The sequence below is a fragment of the Lupinus angustifolius genome, chromosome LG13 (genome assembly GCF_001865875.1).
Source record: "Lupinus angustifolius cultivar Tanjil chromosome LG13, LupAngTanjil_v1.0, whole genome shotgun sequence".
Taxonomy (NCBI): domain Eukaryota; kingdom Viridiplantae; phylum Streptophyta; class Magnoliopsida; order Fabales; family Fabaceae; genus Lupinus; species Lupinus angustifolius.
Window position 1 is genome coordinate 1829585 of NC_032021.1, and position 23744 is coordinate 1853328.

Below are 23744 nucleotides of genomic sequence, written 5' to 3' on the forward strand. Positions count from 1 at the left end.
ATACCCTATTTTAATGCAAATACTTATACACAAACAAAATATGTTGACTATTTTTAGCTTGCAAATTTCAATATTTTATTATTCATTTAAATAAAAAATGTTAACCGCATGATGGAAGCTGTACAAAGAAATGATAGCTATGCAGTTTCTCCATACTGAACCTTTGTAGGATTATTCAGACCTTGCAATTATTATCATAGGTTGTCCATCTATTATAATTGTTCCTTGCATCTTATTCAACCTTTTTTGGGAAGTGAAAATCAACACTAATTCAGAGTTGATGTTGTAGCACAAAACTATGTTTTGACACGAGTAAGATAGTACTAGTAATTAAACCAAGTTAAATGTTTCTAGTAATAGTAAGGACTAATGAGAGAGTTGAGTCTGAGCAAAGTAATGAATTCACATATACAACACTAATAAGATTGTTTGACAAATCACTGTTTCACGTTCTCATGTATGTTTGGCATTCCATGCTTCCAACATTACTGAACTGGCTTTGCTATATTTCTCAAGTTAGCCAACATTTGAGCAGCAGCCGATTCTCTCGCTTCACGAGGACCGGAACACACATTACCCCGACAAGAACACTCAAACTCCAGTCCTTTAACAGTTACATCAGCATGGACTCCACCTTCAAAAGATAGACTTTCACATATACATATTACAAAATCTCATATTTAATCAAGGTATGTTGTTCATAGTGCATTGCACAATTCATTTGAAGGATTAATGCCACTAAAGAATTCAGCATCAAAATTAGAGAGTCTTACTATCTTTTTGAAATAAATGATAAGTTGGTAGGACCCAATTGTTTGCATGGCATACACCATCTAGTTCCTGCAAGATATTAACAATGTGCTAAGTACTTGTTTTCAATGAAGACAAAGGGAATGGTTCCTGTTAATTAATAAGGCATGTTACAATATATATATGTGTGTGTAGAGAATGGATTACAGAGCTAGGTTGGTAACTAATATGAATAACTAAGTTGCTTTGCATAAATCAATAGTGTTAACCAGTTCTAGTTATTATAATGATAAACCCAAGGAATGATGTTATCTGAGCGGCAATGTCAAAATCAAGAATAAGTTACTCTAAAATCAAACCAGCTTTCTACTTCATTATTCAACTGATGCACCTATTCAATTTCATACCCAACATAAATACCTGTTCAGTTTTAAAATTAATTCGAGTATCAATATTATACTAGGAAACTCTCTACTAGAAACAATGCTTGCAAGAAATTTGTGACAATTATGTGATCTTCTGTGAACAGCACTGCATAAAATTATAAGGCATTATATCTGTGGTAGAACATTTTATCCTCTTATACTCAAATGCCTTGAATTAAGTGATGGTTTTATTGCACCACAATTTCAATTATCAAACACAAACTGAGTAAATAGAACATCTCTTGCCTGGCATGGACTTTGCATGATAAAAGCAGCCTCTGACAATTTGTTCCTCTTAGTACATGGAGGTAATAAACTCTGATGTCCAACCGTCCTTTCTCGATTCTTTGCCCATATATCGTTACAGCCTTCTATAATGGATTCTATCTTTAAATCAAAGTTATCTTCCTCATCTACTTTTGTAAGAAGACAAAACCAGAATCAATGGATGCTCATCTTTCACTTGGACAAAAGACTAAATGGCAAAGGAATAATTCAGAATTTATACCGAGTCAATCGTTGTTACACGCTCTATGCCAAGTAGAAAAAATCATCATGACCGTACATTATTAAAGGATTAAAAAGATGATAAATAATGGTGCAAGGAAAACATGGTAACATACCAGTTAACAGTCTCTGTATTGTTTTATCACACATAACAATCTCATCCTCTATCTCACGCTGCTGAAGAGCCTGCACAAAGAAACTAAGTCTAAGATAAATGCAAACACAGTTTTCAGCATTCAAAATATAGTAGAAAGCTAATCCTTAAAATTAAGGAAAACCAGAAAAGTAGGTCCAACTAAGGGAGCAGTCAATGGTGAAAGAGGCAGACTATTATTTTAATGATCCTGTGACTTCTGGCATGAACCGACTCTTCGAAAAGCTTAGATACTAGTAGAAGGCATGAACAATACACAGGCTCATCTGCCTTGTGCTGAAAACACTTATGAGAAGAGTCAAGGAACAACGAATCCCTTTATGATGAACAAATTCATTTTTCAAGTTCGTTATTACGGTAGTTCCTACAAAGGATCGGAACATGCCAAGAACCAACTCTTCCAAAAACTTAAGCTTTTAAGTGAAGGCATATGAGTGATATTGTATATTTAACAGGTCCAACTACAGTTCGCTTTAACAAGAGAAAAACATTTGGCAGAAAGACATGGAAGCATGTATGTTGTGTACTATGTGCTTCACATTAATTTTATTGTAAAAATTTATGTTAGCCGACCGAAGTTTTTGGTAATAAGCAAACTTATTGTGCATACAGCATGGATTATGTCAAGCTACTTATACATAAACATGTTCATATTTTCTACAATGCCAAGTATATATGTTTGTGTTCTAGGTGTCTATGCATAGCTACAGATAATGATTAATGAATATAAAGTATAAACATTATTATCACTAGAAAAAGATATCAAATTTTTTTACCAGCTCATTCCTCTTTCGCATAAGAGCGGAGAGGGCAGCTTGTGATAATAAATTTCCCGTAGTATCTAAAAGAACTTGGAGTTTCTCGACATCTGATGAGGTATTGTGCCTTTTGGTACAATTCATGTCATAAGGAGCAAGAATGTTCGGCCGACCCACAGGGACAAGCATCTTTGTTGTATCAACCTTCTCACCCTGCAAGACAATGACATTCAGCTAAATGAGGTGCAACTCATTTAGAACCATAAATATGGTGATAATAACCATTGGAATACATCTCATTTTGGAAACATATAAAAAGCAATTTTTAATAATTTGAAGTATACAAAACATATTGCTCAATTTAAATAGTATAACTAGTTCATATGTTGATATTGTAGTTAGGGAACCCCAAACACGGATTTCAACCGCGACTGATACCAGATTCAACTTGCAACATATTCACAACATTCCACGACTATTCCCAAAATGCAACTAAGATAACACTACTTGGTTATATTTGTGCAGGATTAAATAAACTAGTGAATGAAGGATAGCAGTTAAATTGATAAGATGATTCAAAATTAAATGGTTATGGACAAAAATTACTTTGCGAGTAAAGTGGCTGCTATATATATTTCACATATCTGCCAAAATAGTATTCCTGAATGAGCCGAAATATGGTACGCATACACTTATAAGATATGAATACCTCCGATTTTGCAATATTGTTATATAGTATACACAATAGGTTATCTAAGAGATCACAAACCTGATGAAAATTTACAGAAAGGGGTCTGAGTGATGGTGGCTGGTGGGATTGATGTGCCTCATTCCGGCCAGCACAAGCGTCCTTGGCTGAAAGAGGTAGGCTTGTGCTCTGGTGCTGCAGAACAACAGAGAAGGAAAATGAGAAAGAAGCTTTCACTACAACCATTGACATGTTGTTAATAGGGATTGATCTTAGCAATCCATGTGTGTTAGAGAAACTAATGTAACTAATTGCGTGTAAATTGGTTAGAAGTGCAGAAGTATATAAGCTCTGTGACCTTATATGTGAATCATCAGTTTCAGAATGTTAACACAATTGTGGCGTAGTACCTCTCCATCAGAGGGTTCTTGTGGGAGATTCTTATAATATCTGGTGTTCTAATATTGTGTGTATGTTCATATCTGTTCCACTAGTGATTGCAATTCCGGTCACAGCAATAATATTCCTGAATAGGCTAAATATGGTAGCTACAAAACGCTATGCATGTACATGATATGGATACATCTCCAACTTTGCAGTATATTACATCTAGGATTGTAATGTAGCATGTTATTGGAAATTACATTGTAGGCTTTCTAAAAGAGCACAAACCTGATGATAATTGACAGAAAAGGGTTTGGGTGATGGTGGCTGGTGGGATTGTTGTGCATCATTCCGGCCTGCACAAGCGTCCTTGGTTGAAAGAACCAGGCTTGTGTTCTGCTGATGCAGAAAAACAGAGAAGGAAAAAGCGGGAAGGATAAGAGTTGGTATTTATTAAAACTAGTCAGGGAGATTTTCGCCGAAAGAATATCTGAACAGCTTCTTCGCGTTGAAAAATATCATTTTTCAGAAGCAGAAAAAGCTAGCTAGAAAAAAAAACACAGCAATAGCTTTTTAAGCGCTTTGTTTTTTGTATTTTGCAAAAAGCTCATCAAAACAGACAAATACAAAGAAGTATTTTTTAATTAGAAAAAGCACATCCAACCATGCTCTAAGAATGAAAGCAATAAATTATATGCTTAGTTCAGTATATAACTTTCAAACCTTCACAGCAGTTGTAGAACCATTTGAGCAATATTGCACAATTGGAGTGTTTTTATCTTGATCTTCACCAGGTTTTTCAGTATGGGGAATATACCTGCATTTTTCTTTCTTTCGAGATTTTAAAATTGAGGATTTGTCCAAATCTATATCACGGCGATCCTTGACATGATCAGACAGTCCAAGTGTAAACCTTCCATTGTTCTCTTCCTGCTTCAACAAGTCAATATTGTAACTGCTTGGCTTACTATCAAGAGCAATAAATGTGTCCTCATTTTCATATGATTCTGTCACTTCAGGACTGTCCATTATATTTTTCCGTGTTACGCATGAATGTTGTAAACTATTTGAAAATGCTTCTCTGCCACGGTAGAATAATTACACGAATAGTCAGCCTCGTGATATGGAGATAATTGCCAAAGAAAACATCAAATGAAATGAATAATAACTACAGAAAGACAATGTATGGATAAGCTGCAATCTATTTATGCAAACCATTTGATCATGAAAGTGCAACTCTCATTAATAAGGTGAATCAGTATATGGAACTCAAACATATTAACCTTAAAATGAGTTTTAACACTAAAGCATCTCTTTAAATTCTATAGGATCATGGCTTGAGAATGCAAGAATCAAAACGTTCTTCGAATAATTCAGATCATGAGCAAATCCCACAGCATATACTTAACATTGTAAAACAACCACAACAGACTCAATAGAGACTTGCCACTGAAATTACTATTTTAGGTTCGCTTACGGTTTAGGCACACTGTAGATACTAAAATTGGTTTTCATTAGTTATAATTTTTTTATACTCATAGGATAGCAAACATATGAACTTGAGTTAAGAAGCATACTTGATAAGCATGAACACAATACCATCATTTGTGGAGTATAGGATGCAAATTAATGCCAAATAAAACAAAATCACGTTTTTTAAGAAAGGAAAACTATACCAACCTAGAAATCCACTCGAAGATTACTTCAGAATATGGGAGAACATGGAAGTAATCGACAACTGGAGTGATCATCCAAGTACCACAACTCTTCTTGACCAAAGGACCCCGCAAGCTATGCAAAGAGAGAAGACATTAAATGTTATTCAGAAGCTTATGCAAAATGTTTTAACAATTGAGTTTTACTTCGGTAACAATCATTTGACAGTCAAGGGACAAAATATATGAGCATTAAATCCAGAAAACAACTACTACTTCAAGAGCAATAGATTGTGCACCTCTACCTACTGCAAACATCATTGTACAATGTCCTGTCAGGTACACTCTTATCATAAGATTGTAACATCCTGGCGAACTAATAGCCGTACTGCCCTTAAAAAAACATGTCTGAAAAAACTACTAAAGTAATACGACAACATTGAAAAAGTAACTAAACCAGTTAATTATCGAAGATTTAAAAGCTAGTTCATATCAGAAGTTAAATGGTATTATGTGTAGTTGAGTGTAGTATGAAAACAGGCGTATTTAACTTTGAAACGATAGAGAGAAGATGACTCCAGGTGAGTGACGGAATGCAAAAATCACAACTTTCCTATCAATGGAAAAACTGGTGAAAGAATTAGCATTTTCCCTTGACATTTGAGCCATCATCTAATAGAAAAACAATAGAAATTAAAACAAACCTTTCAATTATATCTTTTATAGGAACTTGAATAACCTTCTGATGGATCAACTCGGAGCATTGCATTATATAAAAGCGAGAAGCTGCCTTTTCTTTGCTCTGAGAATACACAATGTAGCTTTCCAAAAGTGCAATATCAGTGTTATTGATACCTATATGCAGAACAAGAATCATATTCAACTATTTATGTATCAGAAACCACCTATTAAAACTAAAACCGATATAGTAATACATTATAACTAACAGCAGCAAATCAGATGTGAATTTCTTTAAATAGAACAAAGAAGATAGAAATAAGTGTTGGAAGAATCATAACAATTGCAATGGCAATATTTCTGCAGAATAAGCAAATCACCTGTGGCCTCCTTTACAGCAGAGTAACCAACTTGCAGAAATCCAGAATCATCAGCATTTAATTCATCTTTTGTAGGCTTTCTATTGACTCTTTTCTTTATGTATGTTTTTTCTGTTCCTGGTGTAACTTCAGAACTTCGGCTCGAAGCGTCAAGAGCTTTTTCAACAACACACCACACCCCATTAGTGATAGAACCAAACAACAAAAAGCAGCACTCCCTTTGTACTGTTGATTAAGAGGACAGCGACTTTTGAAATGGGCCACCCCTCTATGTTAGGCACTTTTTTTGATGCATCCAGACATTTACATATATCACATGAATCGATAATCATTTTTTCTGTTAATGATAGCTGCTTCTCCCAATCAGTGAGATCACTTTCCTTTATTTTTTGCACGAATGACATATACGATAACAAAACTGGCCGCATAACCACGGCCAACTTGCAGAATTCATTAAATGGCAAGTATGCTAGCTCTGGATGCTGTTTTCTGTGGTAGTAGTTGTACAGTAAGACAACAGAAAGCAGCTAACACCAATAACCCCAAAAAAAGAATAATTAGTACTAGAAAATATGATACATTCTACATGTATTTCTATAAATGTAAGTTTAATGGTATTAAAAATGAGTTCTGTGGGGCCAAACCTAAATGCACCAGAAGGTGAGAAAGGTACATAAAGGAGTCCTTCACAGTATACATTCCACTAAAGCAAATTTTAATTCAAAAGAGCAACGCAGATTCGTTTATTTATTTGATTAAATTATAGCATGGAGATTTTGATGGGATGAGATGTAATCATCACAGGCTTCTCAACATTTCACAAGGCCATTGATATATATCTTGTTTATTAAGAAAGAATACCAAATAGTTATTTACCACTTAGAGTACCAAGGTTTCATTAAAAATGGTGAAGGTTAATGATAGGAACTATATTAGTTGTTTAAAGAGTTAAGAACATATATAAGTACATTGCATTCTATCTTCCTTGCAGACAAAGAAAACCATAAAAGTGGAAAAAAATCTCTAGGATGTTGTTAACTCAATATCTCCAATAATCCCTCCAAACAAGGGTTAAAAAAAGCACCAGAAATAGAAACAGCATAAGGGCAAAACTTAGATGCGAGTCAAAATTAATTGCATAGGATAATCTTTGGATTGTAGTGCAAGTAAAAAAGATACAAAAAATGAAGACACCTGTTTTGCAACTAACTGCTGTTGAGATGGCGTGGGCTTATCTCGGACAGATGATTTTGCAGGCAGCAATTGGTCAACCAAGTGCTCTAAGAATGCCTGCACTGCATCCTCGGTCGGGCATACATCCGATGGAGCCATGTTCTATACCTTGATTTTAAAGGCCACTCAACCTTGTGATGTCAGATTGTCAGCTGCCACATACATAGAAGAACCAATAAAAGTAAAATAACAGAAAAAGCTTTCAAAACAAATGCATGAGTCATTTTATGTCCTTGACTTGATTTTCCACATGTGTGTGCAAAGGAGAGAAACACAAACCATCAACATTTCTTAAAAACAGTTATATTAAAAGAAAAAACTACAAAGAAAATGCACACATTTCTTTATCATCAAGTACAACAATAATCAAGTCTTTATCGCCAAGTATGCCCAAAAAAGTGCATTGAGGGAAAGACAATTTTTAGAAGTCACAAAGGGAGAGCATTGGTGAACAGGTAAAGAAAAATAAGAGATCATGACCCCAAAAAAGTAAAATATAATAAAATCAAAAGAGCAACAACCTAGGCAAATTGAATAACTATTATGACCAACAATGCTTGGTCCTAGTGAAAGTAAACTGCAACCCAAGCAAAAGGTTCAAATCCTAGAGTCCTTCCTCACTTTAAGGTGATTTTAGTCTCATGACTATGCTTGTGAGAATACCTTGGTAAAAGACCAAATAGATTGAACTAACTGTTATCAATTAATCAATAAATAAAAAGGTGTTTGATTAGACATAGATTTTGTATGATCCCAAAAAAACAAACTTTTTAACAGACATTGATTCACAAAGGTTTCTACCTATACTCATGACAATGGGCTTCATCCCTCAAAAGAATGAGAGAGAAGGGTTTACCTGAAAATGTTGGTAGTTGAAGAAATGCTACACTATGTTGTTTGATAAAAAGGCAACACTTTTCAGCCTTATTTGGTTGAATGAGACTGTAAATATAATATGCATGTTATGTTAAACGTTACAATATGAAACCAAAGAGACAAAAAGATTTATATAACAAATTAGAACCTGGAATAAAGAAATTCTTTCGTTTCAGAATTGTTATTACAAGTATGGAAATTTAAGATATTTTGTATAAAAAAATAAGAAAAGTTGAATTGAAATATAGAAGTGAAATTCCAGCTTGGCAAGGAGAAGCTTGTTTCTTAAGCAAATGTCAGACTCTGATTCAAAGGAATCAACCAAAATAAACAACATTCATTAGTGACTTATAGGGTACTAGGAATGGTGTTCAGAAGTGAAAATGTTGAATTAGAAATTATAGTTTTTCAGTAATAATAATCATGCATTATCACATTGATATGTCTAAAAATTATATAATAGTTTAGCATGTTATGAAGAAATCAATTTTAAATTGCTGATATCATATTGATCTAAATTGGATTGGACATAATCATTATTTTTTAAGAGAAAGTGTGAAATATAGTTTTCAATATAGTGTCTTATATACTCATTAACAACACCACAAATTTATTTATTAATCAATAATCAACTACTCTCATTATTCTTTTATAATTGGCTTAGTTTTTTTACATAAATTAACAAAATGATTGGATTCTTTTCTTTTAACAATTTTTTCTTCCAATTATATATTTGATAATTCATTTACTTGCTTTAATCCTAAAAAATCTCTGTAATGATAATAGTAAATGTATAATTAATAAACAAACAAAATATGAATAATTGTTTTTATCATTTGAAAAAAAAGGAAAAAAAAAGTGAATATGACATGCTACAAGTTACAACTCCCAAATCAAATGTTCATCGTTTCCGCTACCCCTCTTTGTTGGTTTTGGTTTGGACCAAATCAAAATCAAAGAGTGTTCATGTCTCATACATCAACACCATGTTTCTCTGAACCTCTTCTTCCTTCAAATACCAACACACCCTCTTCCGTTGTTGAAGCTTCAAACTCTTCAATGTCCCAACTTCGTGTCTTTGTAAGGAGAAGAAATAAGAGACCCAAAATCACTATGCAAATTCAACAAAATGACAATCTTTCCTCAACCCACCACCACAAAGTTAGAATCTTTATCATCATTCTTTGCTCTTGTAGCCTTAAATGGATCAATGGGTGTCTCAACCACTGTGAATATTGCATATTTTGCATACTATTGTTTTGTCCATTTACTTTATATGCATTTCAATTCAAATTTGTGATTTCTTAGTTTTCCCATTTTTCTGTTGTTATAAAGATTTTAACTTGAAATGAAATGAATAATTTCTGATGGTTATGTTACTTAACCTTAACACAGAAAGTTGGTCTACCTGATATTGAAGAATTTGCATACAAAGGGGAAAATCAATTGACTCAATCTGGTAAGTAACACTTATCTAAACTTTGCACTATGCAGTGCTGCTATTCCCTCTTTCCACTGAACATATCTTTAACCATTTATGTAAAAATGTAATATTTTATCTGCTAGTGAATTAAGTTTCAAAATAGCTGCCATGGTGGTCCTTCCTAAGAACTATAATGAATTGTTCCATTAATTACTACTGTGACGTGTGAATCAGAGAACCTTATTTTTTGTTGAATATAGCAAGCTATAAAAATAATGGGATTACCAAAAACAGGAAAGGAATATGATCAGAAAAATGAGCTTGGAATGGTGGAAAAAGCTATCATCAATGCTTGTGCTTGTTTTATTAGCTGTACTGTGATAGAAGCTCATAAATAATAAATAAATAATAAATATTGATATGTTCCTAGTCTCATAATGTAAAAGGTAATTTCTATTGTTGCTCTAACCCAATCAAGATTGCTACAAGTGTGCATGCCCTTGTAGTCAATCACCACGAATACCATACATTATCATGTTCACACCTATTCTGATTATAGTATTGAGTTCTCATAAAGTGGTTTTTCTTTCTAGGTAAATCGGCAGTGGGCTCAGACATGGCTCTGATGGAAAGTGAAGTTGATTCTTGTAGACTCAGTGGTAAGAAGTAATACAGTATATAGTTGCAATTGTTTTAGATGTTTGCATATGAAGGGGGGAAATCTACAATGCTTTGAAATTTGTTAGAGCAGGAGACCAAGGCAACAATTATGGCCTATAACTGAGATTTTGAGTTCAGCAATTTTTCACTAATAACTAACCGTAACAATTGATTTAACATTAAGTGATTTACAAACCATAACAATTAAGTGATTTACATGTATTTATTGCCCCAACTATTGTATTCCAGGAATTTGCCCCAACTATTGTATTACATGTATTTATTTAACATGAAGTGATTTACAAACCGTAACAATTAATGAAGCCAAGCATGCTCTCACTCACTAATTAACAAGGTATTTTATTTACAAATCATTTCTTCTATTAAAATATGTGTTTTTAGTGAACACAATCAATTCAACAAGAGATTTAGTTGAACTTTGGAATTTTTATTATGTTAGTGTCCATCTCTCCTTGTTTACTATGTATTCAGGTTTAGGTGCCATGTGTTGGTAAATTTCATGGAACTTTTCATAGCAATGCATTTACTAAAGTGTTACATGTAACCGTGGAGGCGTGGACATAATAATTCTGTCATTTGGTCACCATATTACTTTGAAACTGATATACTTCCAAGCTGTTTTTGACTGACAGCATGGAAGCATCATTAGTTTTAGGAGTTTAAATTATTTAGCTCATGCACGATATAGGTGAATCACCTGCTCACTGGGAAAAGGTGCTTGAGGGGATTCGCAAAATGAGAGGCTCGGCAGATGCACCAGTAGACACTATGGGATGTGAGAAAGCTGGTGCTACTTTACCTCCTAAGGTCTGACTCCGTGATCTACTGCCATTAATCTGATCTATACGCAAAATTTATCTGTTCGTTTCTGTTTTGGTGCTTTTAAGAAAAAGTTATTAGAAAATATATATTCATTAGAGTATGGCTTGGCACACGATCATTTGGGCAGAAAAGGAAAAGCATCATGAAAGCTGTTGATTTCATAAACCTACAGTCATCTATCAACCAGTTTGGGCAATGCTCATTCAATAAATAGTTAATGATGGCCAAACTAATCTCCTCTTTGTAGCCTCATATTGATTTGGTTGGCTTGTCATAAGATCTTCAGTCCATATTTTTTAATATTATTCTTTATGTATTGTTGCTGTTATCAGGGATTGTAATTGCTTTAACTTCTGTGTGTTGTAGTATGAAGCATTATTATTTTTCATTTGAGCTTAGGACCGGCTATGTACAGTACCACACACAACATTGACAGTTTTTTTGTAGTATGAAGCATGATAAAAATAAATTTGCCATGTGTCTCTAACTAGGAAAGAAGATTTGCTGTCTTAGTATCGTCTCTTTTATCAAGCCAAACCAAGGATCATGTTAATCATGGTGAGTACATATGCCTTCTGAGGTTTATAGTAAACATGTATTTTTTTTAGAGATGCATTCTAAGATAGTAAACATGTTCCGTTTTTTAGATCGAATACCTAGATGCACTCTCTTGCCTATTGTAATTTGAGATTAGAAGCATTAACCACCTGCAATAGGGGAAACATATATTTATGTCACTTCCAAAATATAATTGAGATTGCAAAATGCAAACGAATGGAAATAAAAAACAAAAACCATCTATGACCATGTTTAGGTTGTTGGAAGTGGATTTTGTTAGTTATTTGGTTTACCATCTCTGTCTGTCTTGTTGTATCATATATATGATTCATAGTTGCTCAAAAAATGTTTCATATGTTCACCTTGATATGAAACTGTTCTATTTACAAGTGTGTTTGTAAGAATAGGAGCAATCCAACGTCTTCTTCAAAATGGTCTGCTTACTCCTGATGCATTGAACGATGCTGATGAAGAAACCATCAAAAAGTTGATATACCCTGTATGTTCCTTGTTTCTTTTTATAGATATTGCCTTTCCTGTGATTCAATTATTCAAATAATTTTGATCTAGTGACAAGTAGGAAGATACTTGTGAAGCTTCCGGTATGTTATTAAGTTAATTTCTGTTATTTTTATATATGTTTTGTGCTGCATTAACTATTTTCTTACTTTCGGGAATTCTTTTTTCCAGGTTGGGTTCTACACAAGAAAAGCCACTAATTTGAAAAAAATTGCAAATATTTGTCTCTTGAAGTATGATGGAGACATACCTAGTTCACTTGAGCAACTACTCTTACTCCCAGGAATAGGTCCTAAGATGGCTCATTTGGTATGCATATTAGACTAATACCTTTTCTAATTCAAACAGTATTTCTCCTTAGTTTTCTGAAGCCCCTTTTGTTAGTGGCACTACAGGTTATGAATGTTGGATGGAACAATGTCCAAGGGATTTGTGTGGATACTCATGTCCACCGCATTTGCAATCGGCTTGGATGGGTGTCAAGATTAGGCACAAAACAGGTTCCTTTAAATTTTGTTTGTGGCATCACATTTTATGTATGGAGCATCATTGACCAATTTATTTGTTCTCACAACTCCTAGCGGAAGAAATTATGCAAATTATTTTCTGTTATTATCGAGGCATATTTTATCATTGATCCGCAATCAATATTGATATGCTAAATAAGAGTGTGAGAATGTCCTTATCATATCATCACTATTGAAAGTTACTAATCCTCTTGAATTTGGTAGAAAACTTCAACACCCGAAGAAACAAGAGAGGCACTGCAACGGTGGCTTCCAAAGGAAGAATGGGATCCAATAAATCCTCTTTTGGTATGTTCTACTCATTGTCCAAATCATACTCAAACAATTTATCACTGTATTTTACTATGATGTTATGCTTCAATAGTTTGTTATTATAGGAAATTAGTGTACAATAATAGTAAAACATTTTATAGCCAAGGGTTGGTGTAAATGTGCCCACCAATGACATGAATTTTTCATTTTCTCTGCTTACATCTTATATCATGAACAGGTGGGTTTTGGACAGACGATTTGTACTCCGCTACGACCTCGCTGCGCAGAATGCAGTGTAAGTGAGTTGTGCCCAGCGGCATTTAAAGACACCTCAGCCTCATCTTCCAAGTCCAAAAAGAATAGAGTCAACAAGAAGCTTTAACCAAACTAAGTCTCATATTCAGATACATATGCAAATTGCAACTCTGATCAAATTATTATCAGCCTTACATTGCACAATGGTGTATGTTTTGTAGAAATACTCTTGTTAGTAAGAGTCATTAGGCCTTATATTGCACACTGATGCATATTTTGTAGATATATTCTTATTCAACGTTGGATAGTAACACTCTATAGACCTGGTTTTTACTTAGTTGTTTGATTTTACTAAAGTAATTAAAAATGTTATTTTATGCAAATTTTCTATTTCTACGCAAATAAACAGTTTTTTTTTATAGAAGAGGGAATAAAAATAGAGAATAATGTATCTCCTCATATCAGGAGATAACTTATCTCCTCTAAGCCAGTAAAAATTTAACATGTGCGTTATTTTGTTTATTTTTAAAAATATTTTTATAGAATATCACATGAATATTTAGTGTAATTTGTCAAGTAATCATGTGAAAATGTTACAAAATTTTGAGTGTGATTCAATTGGTCATTTAGCTAATCAATTATGCTTGTCTTAATTAACTAAATTTTTATTCACTTTTATAAGGTCCTTGTATTTTTATCAAAAGTATCTTATTCAATCATTAGAAATTACTAAACTTAGTAGAAGATTTCTTTTAATGGAGTCTTTTTATACAATTTCGGAAATCAAACTCGACATGGGAAATTATAACTTTACCCCACTAGATCAACACCTTCTTGGTTAAAGTATATAATTTGATATTTTTAATTCAAAATTTCACAATTTGATTAAAATATATTTGTTTGACCCGAAGCTCCATGAAATATGAGAATGGGGGCCCAAGAAGAGCATAGTTGGGTTTTGAGGAACTGTTGATGTTCATGTTTTTTGTGTATCTCTCTCTCTCTCTGAATCTCTCTGATTATCAGAGACTAGAATGACGGTAGCAGCAGGGATCGGGTATGCATTGATAGCGTTAGGACCATCTCTCTCACTCTTCGTTTCCGTCATTTCCAAAAAACCATTCTTGATTCTCACTCTTCTCTCAAGGTATTGATTCTCACTCCAAACCCTTAATTATAACAATCTATGTAACTCTGATTTTATGAATAACATATGTATATACATATATTGCAGTACACTGTTGTGGCTTATCAGTTTGATTGTACTATCTGCAATATGGAGAGGTTTTCTACCATTTACTATCTCATTATTGTGGCCTTATTCAATCCTTATCCTTACATCTGTTGCTTTTCAAGAAGCTCTCAGACTTTTCTTCTGGAAATTGTATCTGTAATTATGCTTCTCTCTCTTTTATATTATACTGTTATTATTGCTGTTGCTTTTAAATCTGGATTAATGTGCTTGTTTCTTTGTCTTGTGTAGGAGGTTGGAAGATATGTTAAATGCTTTTGCTGATAAAGTAGCAAAACCTCATCTTTTCCTCACTGATAAGATGCTCATTGCGCTTGGTAACCCTTTTACCCTTCATTTTGCAATCCCTAAATTCACTCACTATTTTTTCTAGAATTTAACAAGATAAGATTATGAGTGAGTGCATTAAATAGAAAGTTGGGTTTGCACCTATTGTAGAAAAAGATGGTATAATTTTGCCTTAGGTAGTTTGGGACTTTGGGCATGTGTCGAGGAGACCTGGAGAAGCTCCCTGTAGAAAAAGAGTAGATGAAATTGAGAATAGTTCAGTAAATAAAACTTGAGGGAGACCAAGTAAAAGTATAGGTGAAACAAACCAGAAGAATTTAGATGTCAATGGTTTGTCGGTAAATGTGATTTATGGACTATGGTAGAACATTATGGCATCATTTGATCCAATATAGATGACCCGACCTAGTAGGAAAAAGGCTTTGTAGCTGTTGTTGTTTAACTAGATCCTTGACTGCCTTTAATTGTATGATATCCCAAAAAAAATGAATCACTTGTTATGATTTATTGTGAAATGGTGTGGCTTATTGGAATAAGATATTGAGATCTGTATATTAATCTAACCCGTGTTTGTTAATAAAATATTTTATTATTCTTTTGCATATTTTTCATAGCTGGTGGTTTGGGGCATGGTGTGGCCCATGCTGTGTTCTTCTGCATCAGCCTATTGACTCCTGCATTTGGTCCAGCGACTTATTTCACTGACAGATGTTCACAAGTTCCGTTTTTCCTTCTTTCTGGTGAGATTTCCCCCACTGCTGGTTCTTATATGAATGACATGGGATTCTATAGCTAAATTGTTTGGAAAATTTTGTACCGAAGACTTAACTGTATATTTATTTCATTCATGTCAAAATATAGAAATAGAGTACAGTTGGGCTAAGAATCTAGAGGTGGACTTTCGTATTAAGTATTGGTTCTAGTGCTTGAACAACTTTAACTGGAAAATTTGAATTCATATAGATCTGTGGTGTTATTTATATTTCATTTCCCTTTTACAATTCGTTAACTCCTTTTTTTTGCATATGGCAGCAATTATTGCTCTTGCATTCGTCACAATACACACTTTCTCGATGGTCATTGCTTTTAATGGGTATGCCGAGGGGAACAAAGTGGACCAATATTTTGTTCCTGTTGTTCACATTGTTGCTGGAATGGTGGTAAAGTCTCACTCTTTAAAACACATTTATGCCCCATAATTTGCAATTGTAACTTCTAACCAGTCATCTTATCTCTTTCTGTTGTTGCCTTACCAACAGAAATGATGCTGAGCAATGATGTTTTTTTACATAGGGCCAATGTGAATACTGTTACTTCTGCTTTTGTTCTATTGGACCCGCAATTTTACTGCTTTTGCTATAACTTCGTGTAGCCATGTACCTTTTGGTATTAGATGGTGTCGTGGCTTGTTTGGTCATAAAGCAATTCTATTATACTTTAAGAATGGAAGCTAGCAAATTACATCTTACAACCCTATACCTAACCTTGGAAATAGAAAAGGCAGCTTACTTCTGTCAATGTAGTTTTTAGTTAGTATAATTCTTGTTGCTTCGCAGAGTTCTGAAGTGGGCAAGATGTTTCACATAACTACTGTAGGATTATGATGTAAATAAGGATTCACTGCCTCACGTAAATCATGCATATGCAATAGAAAACAGTTTATTTATAGCACAAACAGTTATTAAATGAGCATGGTGAATGCCTTATTTATTTGATAACTAATCAAGCCAAACAACGTATAATTAGCCGACCTTAAGTAGTTTTGAAATTATTTGATTTCTGTATAGCACAAGTTGTGTTGATAAAGTAGCTGCCTAGTAGTACCTATATGTTTAAATTTGGATAAGCTTCAGCAAACATTGAAACTATTATAGAAAAGGTTCCCCTGAACATACTGTGTTGCCGTTATCAATTAGGAAGTTCCTAATGATATCTTACTATTTTTTTTATCTTCAATTAATGCTCAAAACTACATTAATTTCACTGGCTATTTACTTTTTCAGACTCTGATAAATTGGGCACCTGGGGGTTGCACTGTTGGCATTCCCATCCTATATTTGATTGCAATCTTAACTTTGACTCATTGTGGGAGGATGGTTTGGAGAAGATTGACGGAAAACCGAATAAGGGCAGATCATTCATAGCAAGTATAATCTCTGTAAAATCTTGTCTATAGTTTGCTTCAGTTCCCATCATTCTGATTGGAATACCTAAGATACCAGTAGTTACATTGTATTTTGGACACACTCACTCGTTATGATCACATTTCTTGCAATGTGGTTACTATGTTAGACTTTATTTCTACTGAATTTTGTATATGCTAGTTTCATTTCTCTTCACTGGGATCAGGTTTAGTGAGGTCTTGGTTGCCAGAGTGGGTTTACTGAATTCTTACACGAACATACATCCAACAAGTTGAAATTTCATTTTTGAACTTTGGTTTATGTTGCATGCTATAGTATAAGTTGTCACCTTGAAATGAAACCAAGTTTTGAGTTACACATTTATCTACCTGTATCTGAAAACGAGTTATATGAAATGTTTCCTTGCAAGACCCCAAATAAAATTATCAAGCTAAAAATGAGTTATCTGAAAATGATGCACCCTATTATATTATTGTTGCAGATCCCATCTGGTTTTTATTGACTAAAATTTGTCCCTTTGGCCACATGGGATTGCAATATAATTTTGGTACTTGGGTGGCCATGAAAGTAAAGGTGTAAATATAAAAAATTGAAACTATTAACAAATGGCAAGATATTCATTTTTTCTACCAAAATTGATACTTGGATGGAGTATTCTTTTACACTTTCTTATAGTGTACTATACTCACCTTTAGGGGCCATCATTCTTCATAGAAGATATGTTGTATAAGCTCATGTTCTTCTATTAGAACCTTACTATTGCTCAACCATGAAAAAGGTTGGCAATAGTTCTCAAAATAACACTGCTTCACTAAACAATATATAAATAATTAAATAGGCAACTAGTATTACCATAGCTTTATCCGACAAATAAAAGGTACACATTAATCCACAAAATTAAGATCGCAGCAACTTGCCTTAAGCCTTATCCTCTAGCTTGTCCTATGATAGTAAATAAGTTACTACCTTTGGCCTCTAGTAATGTTAGAGTATTCTAAGGGTGAGGGAAGAAGTCTTATATTGTATAAAAATGAATGAGTTAAAGAGCATATGAATGGGTGAGCTCGTAGATGTAATGTTTTAAGGTTTTAGGTTAAGATGTGTGTTAAACTCACTTATATGTTTTTTCACTTAGCCTATGGAAGAATGATATAGCCCATGGATGAAGATTTCCTATCAAGTGGTATCAAAGTCGATGGTTCGATGACTCAATTGAGTATTGAAACGACAAGTGGTCGATAGATCCATGTGAGATCCTTATGTCAAAAGTCTTCCCGACGAGAGGTCAATGCATCATCTTTTGTTGATGATAAGCCAGCGACATGTAAGTAGACAGAGAGCTGACTTTGGTGTATCTAATACTAGAAGAGGAGTAACACTTGAGGAAGAAATATTAGATATTTCAAGTGTGAGTGAAGAAATCTCATATTGTGCAAAAATAAATACTTTAAATAATATATAAGTGAATAAACTCATAAACTAAATGTTTAAGGTCAATATATATGATATATATGTTTTTTCATTCATCACATAAAATAAATGTTGTGGATGAAGATGTCACAAGTAACTTCATACACAATATTTTGTGACTGATTGGCACGTTTATATTCCATTTGATTAGAAAGTTATTGACAACACCAACATTACCACATTGGTTAAGAAAAATAACAATAACGTAAGAAGCTGTAATAAAATTCCTAAGAAAATGGAGGGACCAACTATGTTCTTGTAATGTTCCAGCTCAACAATTCAATCTCTCAAACCCCCCAATATAGCATCATTCATTCTCATTCTCTCTTTGTCCTTCCATCTTCACAATTTAGATTTCTTCTCTCTACGTTCTTCACTTCATCTTTGTTATCTTCCCATGGAGATTGGGTAACATAAACGTTACATAAGCTCCAATTTTGTATATACATAAAAACTTTGCCATAACTTTTTATTATATACAATTATTCATATACCTCCATGGGAAGTTGCATTTCATCACAAGGAAAAACATACCCACGTAAAAGGTCTAAGGAACCTATCACCAAACCTTCTCCAACAAGAAACATCCAACATGATCATTATACTTATGACCCACCAACACCAACCGCCGCGCGGCGCTCATCCGTGGCCTCAATGCGGCTGCCGATCACCGTGATAATGAGCCCTTCTCCGGGTAGTATATTCGACAAATATCAATTAGGGAAGGAGCTAGGGAGAGGAGAATTTGGTGTGACACATAGGTGTGTGGATTTGAAGAGTGGTGAGGCTTTTGCATGTAAGAAGATAGCTAAGACAAAGTTGAGAACAGAGATTGATATTGCTGATGTGAGAAGAGAGGTTCAGATCATGAGACATTTGCCTAAACATCCTAATATTGTGTCATTTAGAGAGGCTTATGAGGATAGAGATGCTGTTTATCTTGTTATGGAGCTTTGTGAAGGTGGTGAGCTTTTTGATAGGATTGTTGCTAAGGGACATTATACCGAACGTGCTGCTGCTAATGTTACCAAGACAATACTTGAAGTTTGTAAGGTATGTGATTTGTAGTTTGTTTTGTTTTTCATGATTTTGTAATTTGTTGGAAATGAATATACTATGGTGATGTTATGTTTTGTTAGAGGGATATTGAAGATGTTGTATGTTATGATATGGTTATGTAAAAGCATTGTTTTATGTTTTGATATTAATAGTCTGAGGCTGATGTTGATTATGGACAAAGAGGGTTCAATAATTGAAGGGTCTAGAGGCTATTTGGTTGCAGAAATAACAATAACATAAAGTCCAATTCATTTAGATCATAGAGAATGCATTTTCATGTTTAATGGTAGAGGGATTTTTCGACACATCCAAGGTTTTAAATTGGAGTTGTGTGATTGTAGTTGCTGCTATATTGTGCATACAATAATTGTGGACAGAGTTAAAGGAAAATGTGATTGCAGTTATGGACACCATATAGTTATAAAGACAGATAAAAAACAACATTGCGGCCTCAATTGTAGTTGCAGACTGCACCTTAAAACCTTGAACACAACCAAAGTTTCTTGGATGCCTCAATATTATGTCATAGCCAATCACTTAGGGTTCATGTTTTTTGTGATGTTTCTATAAGAAGGTACTTATCTGTAGACAACATTCCTGTTATTATGAAATGAAATATCTATGATAGATCATGCTTGCTTACTTTATGAATAATCAGGTTTCTAGTTACATTGACATGCCAATATGTGCTCTTGTAAATTTAATTTGTACCAGGATTAAGCATAAGACATCATGTCCTAATGTACAAAATTTGGTTGAGGAAGGAAGAAAATCGGTAGTAAACAAAGACATTATTACTTTCCTGTGATGTTTTCAGATTATTGTAATTTCATGATTAAGGTGCCCCTCTAAACAATGAAGCTAATGGAAAAGAGCACTTAAGTTTATGACTCACATATGCATTGCACAAAGAGCAGAGATTAGAGCATAGTTAAATGTGATGGTGTTAATCACTTAATTTCTTACACTGCTCCATTGCATGTTTTATCCTCATTTTTCCTCCTTTGAATCTAAAGTACAACTTATAATCTGTTTTTTCACTCACATTTGTATAATCGCTTTTTTGTTTAAATTTGGCAGCTATGTCATGACGAGGGCGTAATACACAGGGACTTAAAACCTGAAAATTTCTTATTTGCGGATGGAAGTGAGAATAGTCCCTTAAAGGCAATTGATTTTGGACTTTCCACCTTCTATGAAGCTGGTGAAGTTTCATTTTTCACTTTTGTACCAGTCTTACTGTATAGCATGCATTTTTCACTACATAAATAAAATAAAGACTGAACTTTTACAATGTATGCTGACAGGGGAAAGATTCAGTGAAATTGTTGGAAGTCCCTATTACATGGCTCCAGAGGTCTTAAGACGTAACTATGGACCCGAAGTCGATGTGTGGAGCACAGGCGTTATTCTGTATATTTTACTTTGTGGAGTTCCACCCTTTTGGGCAGGTATGTCACATTTTATTTTATGGATATATATAACTGTGAAGAGAGTACTAGAAATCAGGTTCAGAAGCTTGTTTCATGTAGTTCCTTCTAATAATGGGTTTACAATAACTAGTACAGAAACTGAAGAAGGGATTGCACAGGCCATCATCCGCAGTAATTTAGATTTCACAAGAGATCCATGGCCTAAAGTTTCAGAAGAAGCAAAAGACATAGTTAAGCGTATGCTTGATCCAAATCCACAAACCCGTGTAACAGTTCAAGAAGTTCTTGGTATGTGCTTCAGCTAAATGTTACTATATTTGATTTAAGGATATACTTTATTGCTACTAAAGCGAAATATACAACATGGACATTGTTGATACTTGATAGGCTGCACTGAAAATCTTTAACTCTTAATAACTTTAGTCAATCTTTATTCTTATATTAACATATGTTGAAGTAATTGGACTTGGCTGAGAGAGTTAATGATTGGAATTTGGAACATATAATATAAAATCTTGATTGAAGGGGAAGTTAACATGTACTAATTATTTAATTTCTTGCCTTTGAAGAACATTCTTGGATACAAAACAAGGATCGTGCCCGAAATATTTCTCTTGGAGACCAAGTAAGAATGAGAATCAAGACATTCTCCTTGATGAACAGATTCAAAAAGAAGGTTCTTAGAGTAAGTTTAAGAATCCCTCTTAATAGTAAATATGATTGCTGCCTTAGAAGTAGCCGAAATTCCTAAGTCTGTGTTCTCTTCAGGTTGTGGCTGATAACCTGCCAGATGAGCAAGTTCAAGGTATAAGGAAAATGTTTGATATGATGGACAAGGACAAAAATGGGCACTTAACATTTGAAGAGCTCAAAGATGGCCTTGCAATGCTTGGACACCCTCTTCCTGATCCTGATGTTCAGATGTTAATGGAGGCTGTAAGTTTGTTACATCACTTCTCTTTCTCTCAATTCTTTGCATCTACACAATAAACTAATGTTAAAAGATAAGGGTGCACTATGATTTTATTGCACTAATATCTAACAGAATATCTCCAGATTTGGTTTTGCTGTGGTCAAAATGAAATCTCAACCTTTGAAAACACATTTTTACTAAGTTTAGAAATTAAGGGAACACATGGTTCAAACACTACCAGCCCTTGGATTCAATGACTGCAGTAACTACACTAAATCTAAGTCACTCTATCAAAGATCATAACCTCCATTAGTTTATTATCATATTATATAAACACACATGCATACACATACATTGCGACATTTGATCTAATTAAAAAATGAAACATTCTTGTTGATGAGAACAGGCAGATATTGATGGAAATGGCACCCTGAGTTGTGAAGAGTTTATAACAATGAGTGTTCATCTGAGAAAGATTGAAAGTGATGAGCATCTCACTGAAGCATTCAATTACTTTGACAAGAATCAGAGTGGGTATGTTGAGTTCGAGGAGTTGAAAGATGCCTTATCAGATGAAGATTCGGGACTTAATGGTGACGAGGTGATCAGAGACATTCTAAATGATGTCGACTTGGATAAGGTAATGAAACTTGTCTTTGACTTGTACCATTCATTCATGGTTGTAGCTTTTTACTATCTCTAACCTCAACATAAAAATTAATGTTATGACTAAGGTTGTTATGTTATGTTTTGTTTTGTTTTGTTAAAGGATGGTAAGATCAGTTTTGAGGAGTTTAAGGCAATGATGAAGACAGGAGGAGATTGGAAAATGGCTTCTAGGCAGTATTCAAGAGCAATGCTAAACGCATTAAGCATCAAGATGTTCAAAGACAACTCTATAAGTGCAGCTAACTAAATATCATGAGGAGGAAATGCTCATAAACAGATCCTATCTACAGAAAATGAGGACCTCTTGATCTCTATTAACTTCAATTTTTAATTTATTTCATTGATTAATGTCAATATCATCTTATTACCATTATTTTATAAAAAACTGAATAAGACCATGTTTCTAAAAGAGTAAGGAAACAGAAGAGAGGGAAGATCTAAGGCCTAGAGTTCAGTAATCTTAGTATACAATTGAATGCACATGACAACTACATTTCAAGCAACTTAATCATGAAAAATTCCAAGCTGATAGATTCTATCTGATGAGTTCCATTTTAATACAATGAAACAATGCATTCCTTTTAAATTCCAAGCTGATAGATTCTATCTGATGAGTTCCATTTTAATTAGATGTACACATAATTTGGATTCTGCCTACATGTTTGACAAATTTTGTTTAGAGCCTCTACAATTAAGTTAAAAAAAGATGCTCTGAACCTTCCTACAAAATGTGAACTTAGAAATAAAACATCCACACATGAATTACTCCTTTAAACTCAAGCATAATCAAAACTAATTTCACATAGGTTTGAAAGTTACTAAAATATCAATGATAACTTTTCAATGGTAGGATAGTAAAATATGACTGGGTCAAAGTTTTCAATAATTTGGTAGCCAACCACAATTCACCCAACTGGAGCTAGGAAGCCAAATCAAATGTAGAAAAGGAAATAAAAAAAAACAGCAGAGCTTCAACATGAAGTCATAGAGA

At 33.8% G+C, this 23744-nt stretch overlaps 3 protein-coding genes and 1 pseudogene across 5 annotated transcripts; 3 read left to right on the forward strand and 1 right to left on the reverse strand.

Annotated features, from left to right (window-relative positions):
• Nucleotides 319-8551, reverse strand: LOC109363316 (annotated as a pseudogene).
• Nucleotides 9379-13902, forward strand: LOC109325356 (endonuclease III homolog 1, chloroplastic-like). Of its 2 annotated transcripts, XM_019557662.1 has the most exons (10): nt 9381-9649; nt 9884-9947; nt 10505-10570; nt 11281-11399; nt 11906-11972; nt 12380-12471; nt 12663-12800; nt 12887-12991; nt 13223-13306; nt 13509-13902. In XM_019557662.1, the coding sequence occupies exons 1-10, from the start codon at nt 9386-9388 to the stop codon at nt 13650-13652; spliced, it is 1143 nt and encodes a 380-aa protein (XP_019413207.1). In that variant the 5' UTR covers nt 9381-9385; the 3' UTR covers nt 13653-13902. The 2 variants fall into 2 exon arrangements, with proteins under 2 accessions (XP_019413208.1, XP_019413207.1); XM_019557663.1 differs by lacking the exons at nt 13223-13306; nt 13509-13902 and adding an exon at nt 13112-13216 and having other exon boundaries at nt 9379-9649.
• On the forward strand, nt 14480-17509 carry LOC109325357 (gamma-secretase subunit APH1-like). 2 transcript variants are annotated; one of them, XM_019557665.1, is made up of 7 exons: nt 14480-14672; nt 14760-14915; nt 15009-15094; nt 15680-15805; nt 16098-16225; nt 17069-17244; nt 17291-17509. In XM_019557665.1, the coding sequence occupies exons 1-6, from the start codon at nt 14560-14562 to the stop codon at nt 17207-17209; spliced, it is 750 nt and encodes a 249-aa protein (XP_019413210.1). In that variant the 5' UTR covers nt 14480-14559; the 3' UTR covers nt 17210-17244; nt 17291-17509. The 2 variants fall into 2 exon arrangements, with proteins under 2 accessions (XP_019413210.1, XP_019413209.1); XM_019557664.1 differs by having other exon boundaries at nt 17069-17509.
• LOC109325355 (calcium-dependent protein kinase 24-like) lies at nt 18954-23216 on the forward strand. The gene is made up of 8 exons (XM_019557661.1): nt 18954-19732; nt 20819-20942; nt 21046-21189; nt 21307-21459; nt 21741-21856; nt 21940-22107; nt 22491-22724; nt 22854-23216. The coding sequence occupies exons 1-8, from the start codon at nt 19178-19180 to the stop codon at nt 22998-23000; spliced, it is 1641 nt and encodes a 546-aa protein (XP_019413206.1). The 5' UTR covers nt 18954-19177; the 3' UTR covers nt 23001-23216.

What these genes read in the sequence shown, in the direction of transcription:
- LOC109325356 (XM_019557662.1), top strand. Translation starts at nt 9,386, where the DNA reads ATGTTCATCGTTTCCGCTACCCCTCTTTGTTGGTTTTGGTTTGGACCA. An exon ending in CCTCAACCCACCACCACAAA is followed by an intron (nt 9,650 to 9,883) that starts GTTAGAATCTTT and finishes ACCTTAACACAG; the next exon opens with AAAGTTGGTCTACCTGATAT. An exon ending in TGATTCTTGTAGACTCAGTG is followed by an intron (nt 10,571 to 11,280) that starts GTAAGAAGTAAT and finishes TGCACGATATAG; the next exon opens with GTGAATCACCTGCTCACTGG.
- LOC109325357 (XM_019557664.1), top strand. Translation starts at nt 14,560, where the DNA reads ATGACGGTAGCAGCAGGGATCGGGTATGCATTGATAGCGTTAGGACCA. An exon ending in TCCGTTTTTCCTTCTTTCTG is followed by an intron (nt 15,806 to 16,097) that starts GTGAGATTTCCC and finishes TGCATATGGCAG; the next exon opens with CAATTATTGCTCTTGCATTC. An exon ending in ACATTGTTGCTGGAATGGTG is followed by an intron (nt 16,226 to 17,068) that starts GTAAAGTCTCAC and finishes TTACTTTTTCAG; the next exon opens with ACTCTGATAAATTGGGCACC.
- LOC109325355 (XM_019557661.1), top strand. Translation starts at nt 19,178, where the DNA reads ATGGGAAGTTGCATTTCATCACAAGGAAAAACATACCCACGTAAAAGG. An exon ending in AGTTCCACCCTTTTGGGCAG is followed by an intron (nt 21,190 to 21,306) that starts GTATGTCACATT and finishes TAACTAGTACAG; the next exon opens with AAACTGAAGAAGGGATTGCA. An exon ending in ATGATGTCGACTTGGATAAG is followed by an intron (nt 22,725 to 22,853) that starts GTAATGAAACTT and finishes GTTTTGTTAAAG; the next exon opens with GATGGTAAGATCAGTTTTGA.